The sequence below is a fragment of the Papio anubis genome, chromosome 2 (assembly GCF_008728515.1).
Source record: "Papio anubis isolate 15944 chromosome 2, Panubis1.0, whole genome shotgun sequence".
NCBI lineage: Eukaryota > Metazoa > Chordata > Mammalia > Primates > Cercopithecidae > Papio > Papio anubis.
The window spans coordinates 179121200-179140889 of NC_044977.1; the positions used below are offsets into that span (position 1 = coordinate 179121200).

At 45.2% G+C, this 19690-nt stretch overlaps 1 protein-coding gene across 1 annotated transcript in view; it reads right to left on the minus strand.

Moving 5' to 3' along the window:
* GLB1 (galactosidase beta 1) overlaps positions 1-19690 on the minus strand; it is a 110466-nt gene that overhangs the window by 69510 nt on the left and 21266 nt on the right. Inside the window, 5 exon segments of the mRNA XM_017956010.2 lie at positions 1052-1232; positions 8717-8811; positions 11500-11560; positions 12089-12239; positions 15749-15918. Coding sequence (XP_017811499.1) covers positions 1052-1232; positions 8717-8811; positions 11500-11560; positions 12089-12239; positions 15749-15918 — 658 coding nt within the window.

Below are 19690 nucleotides of genomic sequence, written 5' to 3' on the forward strand. Positions count from 1 at the left end.
CATGTTGAATTGTAATCCCCAGTGTTGGAGGTAGGGCCTGGTGGCAGGCGACTGGATCATGGGGGCAGAGTTCTTGTGAATGGGTTAGCACCATCCCCTCAGTGCTATTCTCCTAAGAGAGAGTGAATGAGTTACGAGAGCTGGTTGTCTAAAAGTGTGTAGCACTTCCCCTCCTATCTCTTCCTCCTGCTCTGGCCATGTAACAGGTACCTGCTTTCCCTTTGCCTTCTGCCAAGATTTTAAGTTTCTTAAGGCCTCCCCAGAAGCTGTTGCCACCAGGCTTCCTGTACAGCCTGTAAGTCAACTAAACCTCTTTTCTTTATAAGTTACCCAGTCTCTGGTATTTATTTAGAGCAGTGCAAGAATGGACAAATACAGCTGTCATATCCTTTATGAAAGATGCTCTCCTAAATGAAGACTCTCTTAATATTACTTATGGCCAGAAGCATCGTAACCACATTGCCCGCCCATCTGTGACTTTCACTTGCAGCATCTCCACAGTTTACCCAGCACTGTGTAAGGAATCTGGCACAGCTTTTGTAGCATCTGCCAAACCATCTCCAGCCCTGACAGTTCGGTGTTCTAAGTTATGCAGAAAGGTAACAAGGCGTACGGTAAGCTCCCAGCCAGTGGCTGACCTCAAGGTTGGCTACGGCCAAGACATAACCCCGAGTGGGAGGGCAAGGAGGGCAGAAAGAGCAGAGAAGCAGGTCCCAGACACAGCCTAAAAGGTGACTGCCTCAAGGTAGCGCTTCTCACAGCTGGAGCCGCCCACCTGCTTCTTCATCTTGGGTGGGCCAGCCCAGCCCCTGAGACTCCATGTTCCAGGCTAGCTCCACCAGCGCTGAAAATGCAGCTACCCTGGAAGCTCTTGGCCTACAGATGACCCTCTGTTACTGAGGGGTGCAAGTATTCTATTCTACCTGTTCCTTGAAAAAGGAAGTGAAAAATCTCAATCTGCCCATGACACTTAAAACAACAGCTGCCCAGAGCAACTGACTGAGTAAAAAGCTGATGTGAAGCTGCAATTTCTGTTACTACAAACACCAACCTGGTCCAAAGTCCACCGTGGCGTAGAGGCCCTGCAGGGCCCCACATTGCAGGAACGTCTCATGGGCGCCGTCCGTGGTGAACAGAACCACATCATCCCCCAGATGGTGGTGAAAGCGCTTCTGCAGGAAGCGCAGGTAGTCAAAATCACAGGCGAAGTAGCTGCCATATTCATTTTCAACCTGTGAGTGAAAAAAGAGCAGGGAAAAATGAGGAGATCCCAATGTAGCCATCCTAATGCAAGCTTTTGTGTGGGAAAATATCTGAGCATCTGCTAAGATGACAAGGCTTAATGATTGCCAGAAAAACTTCCTTCACTCAGACCTCAAAACTGACTAAAAAAAACCACCAACAATTCACCATAAAACTTTACCTCCTATTAACCCTCTCCCACCACTGAGAAATAAGAAAAACGAAAAAACACCAAGCTGGTGTTCAGATTGTAGTGGTTTCTTCCCTAAAATAGAAAGTAGATACTTTAAACATCACATAAATAATACCTTCCCATGGTAGAAATGCTAGAAAAATGAAAACAGGAAAAGTATCCATTAATTCCATTGCCCAGAGATAATCACTGCAAGCATTTTAGTATACAGCTGTCTAGATTTACACAGACCCACACACTCCCCAAATATACACAAATAATACACAGCAGTGTTTTCTTTCCTCAAAACTATCATCATATTACATGCACCAGTTGTAACTGTGTTTTCCCTTAATATACTCTGCAAAATCTCCATGGCAATAAGAAGGGTGAATGCCAGGGACAGACACGGCATGTTTATTCGACCTGCTGTCACACACACACTGGTGTTCAGTTTGTGCTCAATAACATCAGTGGTTCTCAACCAGGAGCTCTTTAGCCCCACAGGGGACATGTGGCTATGTCTGGAAATGTTTGTGATTGTCACACCTCAGGGGACGTGCTCAGGGCATCCAGTGGCTAGAGGCCCAGGGATGCTGCTAGACATTCCACAGTGCACAGGGAAGCCCCATAGTGAAGAATTATCAGGTGCAACATGGCAACAGTGCTGAGGGCGGGGTCCCTGCTCTGAAGCATGCATTCTCAATGAGGTGGGTAGCATCCCCGAGGGGGTAAAAATGGATGCTTTGGGGATAAAATATATTAAACATACACACACACACACACACACACACACACACACACACACAGAGCAAATAAACCAATATACAATATCTCAGGTATTAAAATTTCATGGTGAAGAGGAGAAGGCACTTAGAAAAAAAGTTTAAAAGGGATCCTTGGGGGCAATGATGAAAAAAACAGGTTAAGAAACATTGCTCTTGGGCAATAAAACAAATGAACTTCAGGTCTACCCAATACACCAAAGAATCTTAGGAATATAATGTCAAGTGAAAGAAGCATGACACTGAAAAATACATACAGTACAATCCCCTTTAGAGAAAATTCAAAACAATCAAAACCTAACTATAAAGTCTGAGTACACACATAGGTGGTAAAAGTATAAAGAAAAGCAAAAAACTGATGGCCATAAGAGTCAGCACAGTGGGATGAAATGGTGTATGATCAACGAGGACACCTGGGAAGCTTCTGGGGCACTGGCCACGTGCTGTTTCCTGACCTTGGTTGGTGTTTATGTGGGTGTTCACACCATAGTGATTCATTAAACTGCACATTTATATATGTATGCTATATTTCATTTATAAAAATTTTAAAAATGCCCAACCATAAAATTTTAACATACACATAATACAAAAATATTTGACATCCTGGGAATACGTGATCTTTAAACATAAACACAAGAAACTGTGAGTCCCCAGAAAAGAGGTGCTTAGCCTGAGTGGCTGGGAGAGATTGGTAGGGAAGGTTCCTTGGAGGGACAGCCCGAGGTAGCTCTAGAAGAAAAGGCTCCGAACTTGGGAAGGGAATGGGAAGAGGGTATTCCTACATATTTGATATCACCAACAGCTCAATTTCGTCCATGTGCAGAGTTGGAGAGTGGGAGAAGAATGGTGAGTGATGAAAATGAACTAAATGCTGCCGTCATTATCTGCACAGTCCTGCCTCCCAAATGGTTTCATGAATGATCCTTCTCTCAGAGAGGATCCCTCTGGCAATACTTTCAGATTTTGGGTTCAAGAAGTAAAACAGACCGTAGCATGCATGCCCAGGACAGAGACTTCACTGGTCATGAAACCATCCTGGAAGAGGACGTATTTGCTGCTTACGCAGAGTAGAAAACTCCCATTGATGAGTTCCATGAAAGTTCCTTTTGCAATAATTTAGATAAATGCTAAGAAAAGCTTTGTAAATACTGGCAAGGTTCTTTTCTCCTCCTTTATTTTTTATTTATTTATTTTTTTTGAGACGGAGTCTCGCTCTGTCGCCCAGGCTGGAGTGCAGTGGCCGCATCTCAGCTCACTGCAAGCTCCGCCTCCCGGGTTCACGCCATTCTCCTGCCTCAGCCTCCCGAGTAGCTGGGACTACAGGCGCCCGCCACCTCGCCCGGCTAGTTTTTTGTATTTTTTTAGTAGAGACGGGGTTTCACCGTGTCAGCCAGGATGGTCTCGATCTCCTGACCTCGTGATCCGCCCGTCTCGGCCTCCCAAAGTGCTGGGATTACAGGCTTGAGCCACCGCGCCCGGCTTCTCCTCCTTTATAAGTGCTACTTACATGACTATGTCTCCTTTTTATCATCTGGCTGTCAAGAAATTCCGAGCTAAAGATCTTAAAAGTCAGCTCCAGCAACTAAATGGTCTCACAGCCTCTGCACCTCGTGTTCTCTTCCGCCCACCCCCATACCCCAACCCAACCTTGCTTTTCTTATCATCTTGCTTTTCTAGATCTTATTTATCCATTATCATCATTGTATCATACACCCTAAAATAAACAGGCTTGTAAAAAATGTATACACATAATTTGGTTAGGTTTTGAGAGAGCAAGAAAAGCACAATTGTGAGGCAGCTTAGAGTTCTAGTCACGGGCATGGCTGGCAAAGGCCCAACCATCTACATGCAAATCTGAGCTCTGCCACTTCCTACCCATGGGACTCCACCTGTAAAGTGTACCTAACTTGATGGGTTATCACGAGGATTAACTGAGTCAATACATGACTAGAACTTTGCACAGATCTGGCATCTAGTAAGTGTTCAAAATGCTAGCAGCTAAGACTCTACGCAAGTTCTATGTTACTACCAATTAGGAAAAAAAGAGATGTGTGAAGGCTGGGGGTAGGTGAAACATACAAATGAAAAGGCTTGAAAAACCCATAGAAAAAGTCATGGCTAGGTTCAGAGGAACACTGATGTTTCTAGAGCAGGAGTCAACAAACCTTTTAAATACAACACCAGGCCGGGAGTGGTGGCTCATGCCTGTAATCCTAGTACTTTGGGAGGCTGAGGCAGGTGGATCACTTGAGGTCAGGAGTTCGAAACCAGTCTGGTCAACATGATCTCTCTACCAATATCTCTACCAAAAATACAAAAAAACTAGCCAGGTGTGGTGGCAGGCACCTATAATCTCAGCTATTTGAGATGCTGAGGCACAAGAATTGCTTGAACCTGGGAGGCAGAGGTTGCCATGAGCAGAGATTACGCCACTGAACTTCAGCCTGGGCAACAGAGTGAGACTCCATCTTAAAACAAACAAACAAACAAATAACCACCAAAGAGTAAATATTTTAGGCGTTGCAGCCATAGAGGTCTCCATCTCAACTACTCAGCTCTGCCACTATAGTACAAAAGTGGCCACAGACAATATATAAATAAATAGTGTGGCGATTCCAATATACTTTTACTTACAAAAAAATGTAGGTGGTGGCCATAATTTGCAGGTCTTTGTTCTAGAGCAACTGTCTCCATTCTGTAAGCTCCTTAAGCACCAGAGACTTTTAAAGATGTTGCTCTTCCAAACAGTCATAAATAGGCTTATTACCTCACGATGAATGCCCTGTTAATTGGATGAAGTAAAGTTGTGGGTGGAAGGTCGTCCACTCCTAATTATTTTCACCTTGGATATTATCAATGGCTTTAGTTTTTTCAGGCAGAAACTGAGATAAACATCCACATATGCAAACCATCATAGGTGGCACTGGCTCAGCTAATCCCCCCAAAAGAGAAACATCTGCATATCTGACTGAATCATGAGGATGAATAAAGGCACAGACCTGGCTTCCTGTATCTGTAACACAACAGTGTTAAGGGCCCTAAATGTTCTCAGACAGGGATTTGAGCCTTCTGGTCTGACTCATTTTTACCCTGGCTGCAAACACGTAGCTCCTCCCTGGCCATCTCAAACTCTGAGCACTGAGAGAGAAAATTAACATCAAGAATTGAGTAAAGCCACCATTTTCTACCCTTCAACATGAATTAAGACAGACACAGAAATCGGCTTTTACAGAAATCTTTATTTTTTTGAGACAGAGTGTCATTTTGTTGCCCAGGCTGGAGTGCACTGAGTGGTGTGACCACGGCTCACTGCAGCCCCAACCTCCCAGGCTCAAGTGATCCTCCTGTCTCTGTGCCCTGAATGGCTGGGAACATAGGCGCATGCCACCATACCCAGCTAATTTTTAAGTTTTTTGTAGAGATGGAGTTTCACTATGTTGCCCAGGCTGGTCTTGAACTCCTGGGCTCAAGAGATCCTCCTGCCTCAGCCTTCCAAAGTGCTGGGATTATAGGCATTGAGCCACCATGCTTGGCCCTTTTACAGAAATCTTTACAGATAGAATTACTGTCTACAGGCCTGGGGCAGTGGCTCATGCCTGTAATCCCAGCACTTTGGGAGGCCGAGGTGGGTGGACCACGAGGTCAAGAGATTGAGATCATCCTGACCAACATGGTGAAACCCCATCTCCATTAAAAATACACAAAATTAGCCGGTGTGGTTGCGCACACCTGTAGTCCCAGCTACTCGGGAGGCTGAAGCAGGAGGATCACCTGAACCTGGGAGGTGGAGGTTGCAGTGAGCCAAGATCGTGTCACTGCACTCCAGCCTGGTGACAGAGCGAGACTCTGTCTCAAAAAACAAAAATAATAACAACAACAAAAAGAAATACTGTCTACAAATCCCCCAGTTCCTTCTTATCAAGTCAATCGGCTTCTATTCCATTCCAGAGCTGTTTGGTGGGTATGTGATGTGCACAAACACATGATGTGCCCTCATGGCTGCCAGGCAGAGGCGTGGGGGACCAGGAGACTAGAGACACAGTGTGTCAGGGATGAAACTGCTCCCACGTGTGCTTCACAAAAGGAGGCACCAGTGACGGTTCTGAAAGTCTTACGGAAACCAATATGTCAATTGGGACGGCTTCCAGACAGAGGGAACACGTATAGGAACTGTGCGTCGGAAGGTAAGTAGGACAACCATGAAAGATGATGAAAGAGTTGTTAACGATATGAAAAAATGCTCATGACAAAGAATGAAGCAAAAAAAGCCACACAGAAAATAGGTCACAGAGAATGAACTTACTCTGTAAGAAAGAAGAAAAAAAAAAGGCATAGAAAATATTCAAGGAAACTCCCAAAAATGTGAAGAGCTTTGCTATGGCTCCTGAGGTCTGAGTAACAATTATGTTTTTTCTGCTTTCTTATGTCTCTCTACACTTGTTTATTTTGTAAACAAGGGGTAAAAATGATTAGGTGGGATTCAAGCATGTGGAGATGGGAAGGGGAGAGGATGAGGAGGAGGAGGGCAGAGTCAACTGGCAGGACCCAGGGTCAAGTTAAAGTCATCTGAGGTTGCTAGGGATGGACACAAGAAGAAATATCTCCACGACAGTCAACTTCACCTCTGCAGAATTAATACTGGATTATACTTTTCATGGCATTTCTAAAACCAAAGGGGCAGAAAAGTTGTGAGCAGAAATTGAAAGTGATTCAAGGAGAAGCAGAGACTGAAAAAAAGAGGGCATCCAAAGAGGGTTTGCACCTGAGACCAGAAGAAAGGAAGACAACATAGCCATGCAAAGCAAAGACGCACCCAAGTTTCAGACTTGATATCTTCATGTAGGAAAGTGTGGTTCCTATTAGCTGAACCAGTACAGACTCAAGACGGTAAAAGATAGGGGCATGTGGGGCGACTCACACATCCCGCCGTGAGCAGCAACCTGGCCTCTCTCAAGAAAATATCTCCTCCCACCGCAAAGCCTCAGAACAGACACCCTGGCCAATGCAGACCACTCAGCACCTCTGTTCACCTACACCTGAAAGGCGAGGGAGTGCCCATGCTCCCGCCCTACCACAATCCATCCCCACAAGCTGCCTATAGTTCATAAGAAGGAAGCCTGGTCCACACTCCCCTAGGGAGTACCACTCTACATCCCTGGGATGTCCAGGATGCAGCCACTTTTACATAACTTTACTCTTTTCCATAAAAGCATCCTTGGTCATGGCCATGAGCAGTGGCTCATGCCTGTAATCCCAGCACTTTGGGAGGCCGAGGTGGGTGGATCAGCTGAGGTCAGGAGTTTGAGACCAGCCTGGTCAACATGGTGAAACCCCACCTCTACTAAAAATATAAAAACATAGCCGGGCATCGTGGCGCATGCCTGTAATGCCAGCTACTTGGGAGGCTGACGCAGGAAGGTCACCTGAACCCAGGAGGCAGAGGTTGCAGTGAGCCGAGGTCGTGCCACTGCATTGCAGCCTGGGCAACAGAGCGAGACCCTGTCTCCAAAAAAAAAAAAAAAAATCTTTACTCTTTTCCATAAGAGCATCTTTGGTCATGGCCAGGCACAGTGGCTCATGCCTGTAATCCCAGCACTTTGGGAGGCCAAGGCAGGCAGATCACCTGAGGTCAGGAGTTTGAGACCAGCCTGGCCAATACGGTGAAACCCCACCTCTACTAAAAATACAAAAATCAGCCAGGCGTGGTGGCATGCGCCTGTAATCCCAGCTACATGGGAGGCTGAGGTGGGAGAATCACCTGAACCCAGGAGGCAGAGGTTGCAGTAAGCCGAGATTGCACCACTGCACTCCAGCCTGGGCGACAGAGTGAGACTCTGTCTCAAAAAAAAAAAAAAAAAAGCATCCTTGGTATCCTTGGTCAATGTCCAGTGAACATGGTTTTATGTTTCACCTAAGTAATTTTACCAACACCAAAAACTGTTGAAGTTCAATGTACCCCACAGTATACTAGTTCTTGCAGAGCCAAGAACACATGGAAGAAGGTGAATGGGGCAGAAAGCAAGAGAGGAAACATAACAGCCCCAGTTGACCACATCCTTTTCCATTCCAGGTTTATCTGACTGCTGAGGCAGTGCTGATACCAAATTGTTTCAGTCCATGCTGCATGCCTGCTGCCAGAAAATAATATTGCAGGAGAGACAGAGAGACAAACCCTGGAATCCGCAGAATTAGGATGCTATCCTAATTCTGCCACCTGCTGGCTGGTTGACCTTGGCCAAGTCACTCAACCTTTTAAAACTTCCTCCTTGAAAAGAGACAGTGGTTGGAAGAATTGAATAGCATTTACAAAGCACTCAGCAGAAAGCCTGCCACATAACAGGCATTCAAAAATGGTAATGCCTTCCCAAATGCAATTTAACTAAAAGCACTATCTGCAGCATTATCTGTTAAAGAAACATATCTATGAGGCTCATGTCTGCATCGCTCCTATCATTTATATAATATAGATGGATGGGAACCCCTCCCCCAATCCATCCATGCTCAACTCCAAGGTTACCTGCACTGTTATAATTGGCCCTCCATTCTGATAGAGGAGAGGCTTCATCTTGGGCAGAAGGACTCCCAACCACTTGTCCACAGCTGCCAGGTAATCTGGAAAACAAGAAAAGTTTAACACAAGCTTGTCCAACCCACAGCCTGCAAGCCACATGCAGCCCAGGATGGCTTTGAATGTGGCCCAACACAAATTTGTAAACTTTTTAAAAACATTCTGAGTTTTTTGGCTGGGCACGGTGGCTCAAGTCTGTAACCCCAGCACTTTGGGAGGCCAGAATTTCTGCACTCAGAAATTCACTGCATGTGGCTTGCAGGCTTTTTTTTTTCTTTTAGCTCATCAGCTATCATTAGTGTTAGTGTATTTTATGTGTGGCCCAAGACAATTCTTCTTCCAATGTAGACCAGGGAAGCCAAAAGATTGAACACCCCTGGTGTAACACCATCACACATCTTTTAGTACAAAGAGACACCAATGCAGCCAATGCAGCTTTATTACACCAGGGCTGGCAGCAGAGATCAGGATATACGGGACTTGACAAGTACCTTCTGAAATAAAAGTCTCATAAAAGTTGTCCTGCATGTAGTTGTCTCCTCAGCTGAGCTCCTCAGGGGACAAGGACCAGTGTGCCTGTATCTGTCTGCTACGGCTGGAATGTTTGTCCCCTCCGAAACTCACGCTGAAACAGAATCCCCAGTGTGGTAGCACTGAGAGGTGGGGCCTTTAAGAGGCGTTGGGTCTTGAGGGCTCAGCCCTCATAAGCAGATCGATCCACTCATGGATTAATAGATTCATAGGTTAGTGGATTCATGGGTCACCATGGGAACGGGACTCGTGGCTTTATAAGAAGAGGCAGAGAGATCTGAGCTAGGACACTCAGCCCCCTCACCATGTGATGCCCTGTGCCCCCTCAGGACTCTGCAGAGTCCCCACCAGCAAGAAGGCCCTCACCAGATACAGCCCTTCCACTTTGAACTTCTCGGCCTCCATAACTGTAGGAAATAAATGCTTTTCTTTATAAATTACTCAGCTTCAGGTATTCCGTTACAAGCAACAGAAAATGGACTAAGACACCATCCTTGCCATAGGACGGACACAAAGCCTGGAGCATAGAACATATCCAAGCAACGTTTGCTGAATGAAGAAAAGAGTCACTGAACAGTGTGTCCTCTTCTCAGTCACAGGAAGATATTTTTCTGTATAAAATGAAGTTCTAACAAATTATATAGTTATATTGTCAAATAGGAATAATAAAAGTACATGCCACATAAAGTTGGCATAAGGATTAAAGGAGTTACTACATATGAAAACACCAATAATATGCTAAGTGTGCAAAACATGAAGGTCCTGGAGTAAGACAAAGAAAAAAACCATCATTTACACATTGCTCTGTAAAAGTAGACAAAAATAGAAGGCATTGCAGCTACCAAGCAATCCAATGACACCATCCCAGAAACTGTCATTTTGTTTTTATTTTTATTTTTATTTTTTTTGAGACAGAGTTTCATTCTTGTTGCCCAGGCTGGCGTGCAATGGCGCAATCTGGGCTCACTGCAACCTCCGCCTCCCAGGTTCAAGCAGTTCTCTTGCCTCAGCCTCCCAAGTAGCTGGGATTATAGGCATGCACCACCACACCCGGCTAATTTTTGTATTTTTAGTAGAGACAGGGTTTCTTCACGTTGGTCAGGCTGGTCTCGAACTCCTGACCTCAGGTGATCTGCCTGCCTCGGCCTCTCAAAATGTTGGGATTACAGGTTTGAGCCACTGTGCCCGGCCTTATTTCTTTCTTTGAGACAAAGTCCCTCTCTGTTGCCCAGGCTAGAGTGCAGTGGTGCAATCATGGCTCACTGCAGCCTCAACCTCCCAGGCTCAGGCAATCCTCCCACCTCAGCCTGCCGGACTACAGGCACATGCCAGCACACCTGGCTAATTTTAAAATTTTCTTAGAGATGGGGTCTCACTATGTTACCTAGGCTCATCTCAAACTCCTGGGCTCAAGCAATCCCTCCTCCTTGGCCTCCCAAAGTCCTAGGATTACAGGTGTGAGCCACCATGCCTGGCTTGTCATTTTGATTAGCTAGGTGCTATCATTGGTTGTGGAATATGCTAAGTAAATAGGAAGAGAAAGCATTGAAGTCAGCTGGTCAACCGCAAACAGGGCTCAATGCCAATTCAAAGAATTACCAGTTTATCAGTAAGATCTGGTTAAGTAGTTCAGAGCCTAATTTCCTAGAGGTTTAGTTTGGTGCTATGCCCTGGACGGTGATAAACACTCAGACTTTCAGTAAACTTTCAAAAGTATTTGTGCAGAGGTACCCCAAACTTCAAAATACCTCCCCCTTCCGATAAAAATTGTTGAAGCTTTTTTTGTTTGTTTGTTTGTTTTGAGACGTAGTCTCGCTCTGTCATCCAGGCTATAGTGCATTAGCACGATCTCGGCTCACTGCAACATCTGCCTCTGGGGTTCTAGCAATCCTCCTGCCTCAGCCTCCGAGTAGCTGGGATTCCAGGCGCCCACGACCACGCCCGGCTAATTTTTTGTATTTTTAGTAGAGGCGAGGTTTTGCCATATTGGCTAGGCTGGTCTCGAACTCCTGACCTCAGGTAATCCACCCGCCTCAGCCTCCCAAAGTGCTAGGATTACAGGTGTGAGCCACCGCACCTAGCCTGAAGCTGTTTTTCTTTTTTTTTTTAATTTTATTTTATTATTATTAAAGTTCTAGGGTACATGTGCACAACGGCCTGAAGCTTTTATAAATCTTCTCAAGACATCTGTAACAACTTACCTGGGTCGGAAGAGCGGAGAAGAATAGCCTCTTTCTCTAGCAGCCAAGCAGGTAATCCTCCCTAGGTCAGGAAAAATAAGCCATTATGATGTCCATTCTGTGAAGGGAGCTCAGAGGAGACAGAAATTACTATTAGCAGTTATGGAAAAGAATAAAAGCTTCAAGGGACAAGAGGTATTTGAGCTGGGCTTTTTGGTTTATAACTTGCAGGGAAATTAGACATTGGAATGTAGTACAATTAAGATCACTCTGCATGAATGCAATGTTTTGAGGACCAAAGCCTTTTCCATAAAGATTGTTCAATTTAGTTTCACAACTACCTGCGAGGTAGACAGAGAAGACACCATTAACTGCTTCTTACAGACGAGCAAGCTGAGTTATATGAGTGACCACCAAGAGGAGAGCCCATGCCCTGACCCCGGCCTGCTTCTCTCTGCCTGGGCACCTTGCCAAGGTAAAAGATACCTGTGTTGGGTACAGTCCCAGGCCCCATGCTCTCTGGAATGCAGGTCTACCTTAATGCCCTTTGCCCCAGAGCTGCTGCCTGCCAACTCACACACCAGGCAGAACCCAGTCTAGCCACACTCACCATTTCCCACTCCGCACAGATGTAGGGTCCAGGCCTCAGGATAACCAGCAGTCCCAGCTCGTGAGCCAGCCGAAGAAAATATTCCACATCATGGTCCTCAGAAAACTGGTACTGTCCTGGCCAGGGCTCATGAAAGTTCCAGGGCACATACCTGCCAAGATACACACAGCCCTTTCCTGGATACTTGGCAGAGTCAAGAAGGAAGAGTGGGGAAGGGGCCTCATGAGGATTATTGCTAACACAAGGATAAGAGGGAGAAGGTGCTTTGGAAGAAAAATTATCCAAGGCTGGGCACGTGGCTCAGGCCTCTAATCCCAGCACTTTGGGAAGCCACGGTGGGCAGAGCCCAGGAGTTTGACACCAGCCTGGGCAACATGGTGAAACCCTATCGCTACAAAAAACACAAAAAAATTAGCCAGGGTGCATGCCTGTGGTCCCAGTTACCCTGGAGGCTTGAGGTGGAGGTTTGCTTAAGCTCGGGAGGTTGAAGCTGCAGTGAGCTGTGATTGTGCCACTGCACTCCAGACTAGATGACAGAGACCCTGTGTCAAAACAAATAAAGAAAAGAAAAGAAAAATTATCCAGAATTTGGATATAAGGCAAAACAGTGACTGCATTTCCTTTCCATGTTATAATGGAGGACTGTCCAATGGGCCCACTGAGGCTTCTTTCATTCTCCAAGGGAAATATTTTGTTTGACTTACTATTTACTATTGATTAAGGAAAGAACTTTGAAGTTACAGATTAATTTGTAGATTATTGCCTGGGAGAGAAACAAATGATGATTGTCATACAGAGAAGACAACTCCAAAGGTAACTCTTTCATTCATTGCCCTTTATGATATTAACCAGTTTTATCTCTAAAGATAACTTTATTTGAACATGCCTTTCTTGACTGGCTGTAAACCTCCCTTCCTCAAATTCTCCTTTGAATTGGCTTTACCATATAGCTAGTTTCCTCGGTAACAAGTTAAATAAATTTTTCAAAACTTTTATTTTAGGTTCAGGGGTACATGTGCAGGTTTGTTACACAGGTAAATTGCATGTCATGGGGGTTTGGTGTACAGATTATTTAGTCACCCAGGTAATACGCCTAGTACACGATAGGGGTATTCACCCTCCTCCCACCCTCCACCCTCAAGGCCCCGTTGTCTGTTGTTCCCTTCTTTGTGTCCATATGTACTCGAAGTTTAGCTACCACTTATAAGTGAGAACATGCAGTATTTGGTTTTCCATCCCTGTGTTTGCTCAGGATAATAGCCTCTAGCTGCATCCAGGTTGCTGCAAAGGACACGATCTCATTCTTTTTTGTGATTTTGTAGTATTCCATGGTATATATGTACCACATTTTCTTTATCTAGTTAAATACATTTCTGATATATGTCCATTATATATTTGTTTGTAAGTCATGTTTTTAGCTTTTTATAATTATATTTTGCATAAATAATTGAATTGAGGTGCTCTGTGGAAGGGGAAAGAGCTCAAAAATCCAGATCTCCTACATAAATGTCTAAACTGTTTGTAGAACCATAAACCACGGGACACACAGACCTTCCCATTTGGCAGCCTCTTGGGAGGGGCCTTGTTATGAATTTTTACAGCAGCTCCCCAAGCTAATCAAACTTGGTGGGGACACTTCTTAAAAGCAACAACAACAACAGAAAATTCCAGAATTATATCAGCACTAATTCCTATTACTTAACAATTATAGCTGGGCACAGTAGCTCACTTCTGTAATCCCCGCACTCTGGGAGGCCAAAGCAGTAGGATCGCTTGAGGCCCGGAGATGAAGACCACCATGGGAAACATAGTGTAACTTCATCTCTAAAAACAAAACAAAACAAAAAAATTAGCTGGTGTGGTAGCAGTGCCTGTAATCCCAACTACTCAGGAGGCTGAGGTGGGAGGATCACCTGAGCCCACTTTAAGGTTTCAGTGAACTATGACTGAGCCACTGCATTCCAGCCAGGTGACAGAGCAAGACCCCAGCTCTAGAAAACTGTTTTGATAAATAAAAATAAAAATTATATATGCCCACATAAGGCTTAGGAAAAATAAGAATATTTTGCTGAAAAGTAGTAAGAGACACATTTATTTTTTGAAGAAATAATTTTTAGTAAGTGTAGGAAAAACTCCAATCCCCAGATCCTCTGACAAAAGATTTTGTCAGGAATCATGTGGCAGGAGGTAAAATGACAAAACCTTCTATCAGCTCCTCTGTCTACCCACAGACAGACAGATACAAAGTTAAATATGAAGCCATCCATTACCATCACAAAGCTCTCTTTGAAGACCCTGGTTTGTGTCATTTTGTGTGTGTGTGATCCCATGATTTCAGGGTTCCCTGGAACAGTCTTGGTCTTCCAGAACTCAGTGTCAGAATTATAAACAGGTGAACTTGGGTTCACTCTGCCAGTGGCCTTAGAACCAGAATAATGAGTGGGTTCTCCCTCACTATCTATCTTCGGAATCTGCCTCTGGGTTTTCTCACTCTTTATCTTTGAAAAGTTATCAGCAATCCACATCAGCACTGCAAAAGCCAGAGCGGCCAGCCACACCAACTTTCTTCCCTGTTAGTTACTTTGCAATAGCAGAAGAGATGCGGAGAGGTAACTGTTGGGATAATTCTATACCCTGAAGTTATACAATTACCCCAGCAGAACCACAAAGCCAAACTGGGTTTCAGAAATCTACCTAAGCACAAGGCTTATTCTGTTATTGGGGCTCAGAAAACAATACCCCAAAGTATGGCACCTTGGCATGCTGAGTCCTTTGAACTAAAGGAGATTGGAAGGACTTAGGAGCACATCTTCTTTCTCTGACCTTCTCCTGCTCTTCTGTCTCCCACCCCTTCCTTCTCCCCTGAAGCAAGTCAAACCAGAATTCCTCCCAGTGTGGGTCATAGAAATTAGAAGCCCTCTCTCCCAAAGCAAGCCATGAAACCTAGAAAGGTCGCCTCTCCCTTCTCCCTTCTAGACCCTCATTGCAGAGGGGTCCTGCTCCATATCCAGAAGGAAGGAATGCCACCCAGAAAGGCCAAGAAGTATCCGTTGAGGCAGGCCTTGTGGGGTTTCCCGCTTCAGTCTACTACCACTAGGTCATAGAACCTAAGTGTAAAAAGTTTTCCTTGGGTCTTCTTTTCTGAAGACTCTCATGTCAGATAAAACTTACAGATCTGTGAGGCTTTTCTCCTGTTAGCCTATCTTTGTGTATGACTACAGCCACACCTGCGCTACAGCTGCCTGCATGCCTTCCCTTCCCTTCCAATACTAGCCAAAGATATGGCCTTGGGCAAATTTCAGCTTCACCAGCTATAAACAGGAACAATAATACCTATCTCAAGGGAATGGACTCATTCGTATAAAGTACCCTGGATCTGGTAAGGGCTCAATCATTGTTACTTCTGTTTGCTTCCCCCATCCTTTGCCTTTTTAAGCTATTTATTTAATGACTTCTGATGATTAAAATTGAAGACTGGAAGAAGTAGTTGATGATTTGAAAAAGGGCCAGTCCGGTTCATGACAAGCCCCTCCCAGAACACCACACTGGACTATTTCCCATTTCTGAGCAATCAAATAGCCACCCTGAGAAACACAGTTGTATCCTCTCTCCAGAGTGGGTGTTCTGGCCTAGGTGACAGCCATGTGCCCTCCTACTTACGTCTGGATGGTGTTCAGCCCAGCCATCTTCATCTTCAGCAGCCGGTCCTTCCAGTAGAAGCGGGGGATGCGGGAGTAGTGAATGCTTCCTGAGATGTAGCGAAACGGCTGGCCATCCTTGAGGAAGCGGTCCTGGCTATAGGCAATTTCAAACACCCTCCGGGTGGCATTCTACAGAGCAAGGATGGGGTCACATGAGAACTCTCACCTTCTGCATTTCAGAAGCCGATCCTTTGACAGTGGCAAGTGACTCTCTGCCTATTTAATTTATATAATGTGCGGATGGACTTCATGCTTGTTTTCTGAGCTATCATACAAACCATTGCTAAGCCAGGTCCACCAGAGGTACTCAGGTAAGAGAAATTATCAAAGAGGATCCACAGGCAGGATTCCATAAGGCTCAGCTTCTAGAGGCCAGCACTGAGCTGACAATCAGTGGCTGAGATGATATTCCACTGCGCTGTTCATGGAGCTGGAGAACACATACACACACACGCCCTTGTTGCTGTGACCTGCCTGAGCACTGGATGCACCTCAACAGTAACGTCACTGGGATAACCAAGATCCATTAAGAAAATTCTAAGTGTAAAATACAGGACAAAAAGCAATGGGTTAAAACTCCAGAGCCCCGACGCCCCATCCTAGGTATTGCGTGAATCCCAGAGTGACCTGGGTAAGTCCGTCTCTAACCCTACCTATCTTCATCCATAACTATCCAGGGTATTGGATTAAAAGAACTTTAAGGCAATATTTTTCGAATTGTGGGGGGTGACCTGATTTGTGAATAATAAACTCATTTTTGGTGGCAATAAGCACCTTTTAAAAATGAAAGAATTGTCCAGGCGTGATGGCTCACGCCTGTAATCCCAGAACTTTGGGAGGCCGAGGCAGGTGGATCACCTGAGGTCAGGAGTTCAAGACCAGCCTGGCCAACATGGTGAAACCCCATCTCCACCAAAAATGCAAAAATTAGCCAGGCATAGTGGTTCACGTCTGTAATCCCAGCTACTTGGGAGGCTGAGACACGAGAATCACTTGAACCCAGGAATCAGAGGCTGCAGTGAGCTGAGATTATGCCAGTGCACTCTAGCCTGGGCGACAGAGCGAGACTCTGTCTCGAAAAAAAAAAAATAATAAGATAAATAAAAATAAAAATCAAAGAATAGCAGGCACAGTTGCTTATGCCTGTAATCCTAGCACTTTGGGAGGCCAAGTCTGGAGGATCGCTTGAGCTAAGGAGTTCGAGACCAGCCTAGGCAACTCAGCAAGGCCTCATCTCTACCAAAAAAAAAAAAAAAAAAAAAAAAAAATCAGGCATGGTGGCACACACCTATGGTCCCAGCTACTTGGGAGGCTGAGGTGGAAGGATTGCTTGAGCCCAGAAGGTTGAGACTGCAGTGACCCATGTTCATGCCACTGCACTGCAGCCTGGGTGACAGAGCAAGACACTTGTCTCAAAAAAAAAAAAAAAAAAAAAGGGCAAGAAAGAAAATAGAGGCCAGGTGTGGTGGCTCACGCCTGTAATCCCAGCACTTTGGGAGGCTGAGGCGGGTGGATCATGAGGTCAAGGGATCAAGACCATCCTGGCCAACATAGTGAAACCCCATCTCTACCAAAAATAAAAAAATTAGCTGGGCATGGTGGCACACGCCTATAGTCCCAGCTACTCGGGAGGTTGGGGCAGGAGAATCGCCTGAACCGGGGAGGTAGAGGTTGCAGTGAGCCAAGATCATGCCATTGCACTCCAGCCTGGCAACAGAGTGAGACTCCATCTCAAAAACAAAAAAAAAAAAAAACAAGAAAAAGAAAGAAAGAAGAGTGTATTACACATAGGAAAGTATTACTTTATAAAACTTTTGTTATATATACATATGTGGAGTTGCACATGTATGCACGTATATTTGGTTGCAATGTAAGATTTATTTCTATCAAGCAAAATTTTAAGAAACACTGTTTTTGGGTCACTTCAGGAGCTAAAATGCTAGGATTTTGAAAGGCATGACCTCAACGGGTGGTAGGGGTTGGGGTTCGACTTTAAGCTGAGTGGAACACTGCCCTCTGGTGGATAAGGCAGCAACAGGCCACAGGTGCCAATAGAACCAGGGTTTTAAGAAGCCATCTAACTAGTGCTCTCCATTATGGGTCAGATTCCTTGTGCATTTTTAGGCTTTTGAAGGTCACAATACTAGCTTTAGTCACAGTAGCATCCTAGTCCATGGTGGCTTTGGGGGTTACCCTTGAAGCTGTATTTGGAAGCAGCTGTGGCAGCATGAGTCCTACATCACACATGCCTGAAATCTAACTGGGGAGCTGAAGTTAAACAACTCAGAGAAGAATTCATAGGGGCAAATGGAGAGCTTTACTGTATGTGAATTACATCTCAATAAAGCTAAATAAACACAAACAAGTAACTAATTTAGGAATCATTTTTAAAAGGGCAAGTGTCAACTTAACATCACTTTATTCTTCTAGTAAATAAGGTTTTAATTTCTGTTCAAAGGAAAAGTCTCCTAAACTCACAAAAATATAAAAATTATTTCTTACACCAGGTGCCTCAATGGATGCTCTTGGAAACATTCTCATAGTGTATACATGGCTAAGTGTCAAATAAGGGTTCCCCACAAGTTTCCTAAGTTCAAAGGTGGCCCATGAGGTGGGAACATTCATCAGATAGGTAGAAAGGAGGTCAAGCAACTTCTGGTAGAATTGGGAAAAGGGTAGAGCTGTTTGAAATCCACCTAAATGAAAGAGTTCAGAGGAGCAGAATATAAGGCTGGAAAAAAACGATGGTGGGAGACAATGGAATCTGGCCTTTGTCCCATACATGGAGACACCATCTCTACCCTCCAATAACCTCTAAGTGCAGTCTAAATATCTCCCCACCATTCAATGACAAATATAATATTACCAAGCACCTATTATGTGCTGAGTAATCACAGACAAGAACCACACAGATGTGGCCACAACCCATATGAAGCTTCCATCTAGCCTGGAAGAAACCTAACGGTTAACACAGTGAGGTCGAGGCGGGGTGGAGGGGAGGGGCAAGGGCAAGTTTCTCAAAGGAAGAAACACCCCAAACTGTGTTTCTCAATCTTGGCTGCATGGCAAAATCACCTGTGCAAGGTTTTAAAAATAGCAAAGTTCTTTGGGAGGCTGAGGCGGGCAGATCACGAGGTCAGGAGATCGAGACCATCCTGGCTAACATGGTGAAACCCCGTCTCTACTAAAAATACAAAAAAAAAAATTTAGCCGGGCATGGTGGAGGGTGCCTGTAGTCCCAGCTACACGGGAGACTGAGGCAGGAGAATGGCGTGAACCTGGGAGGCAGAGCTTGCAGTGAGCCAAGATCACGCCACTGCACTCCGGCCTCGGCAACAGTGCGAGACTCTGTCTCAAAAAAAAAAAAAAAAAAAAGCAAAGTTGACCTCAACCCCAGACGTTCAGGTTTTAATTGGTCTTGGGAGGAACCCAGACACTGGGATTTCTTAAAGCTGCCTAGATGATGCAACGTGCAGGCAAAATTGAGAACCACTGGCCTGAGCCAAGGCCTAGGATGAAGTGAAGTTAGCCATGGGGGAAGGTGACACAGATGGAGAAAACAGTGTGTGCGAGGCCTGGGAGAGGGAGGGCAGGACTACAGGCCAGGAGCCACACAGCCTCGATACAGATAAAAGATGGCAGCTGCTGAGGCGGAGGAGGCGGCCAGGGCCAGATCCAATGAGCCCTGAAGTCCAGATTCAAGGGCCCGGACTTTATGCTGACAGCCATGGAGAACCACCGAAATGAAAGAAAGACAGGACCAGATACGTGTTTCCAAATGTTTGGCTTTTTCCTGAACGGGCAAAAAAGGCAGAAGAGATGTGGCTGTGGCCCATGGTGGTGACAATGAGGTGGGCAGGAAGCGGAAGGAGGAAATTACAGGACGGTGGCCAGTTAGATG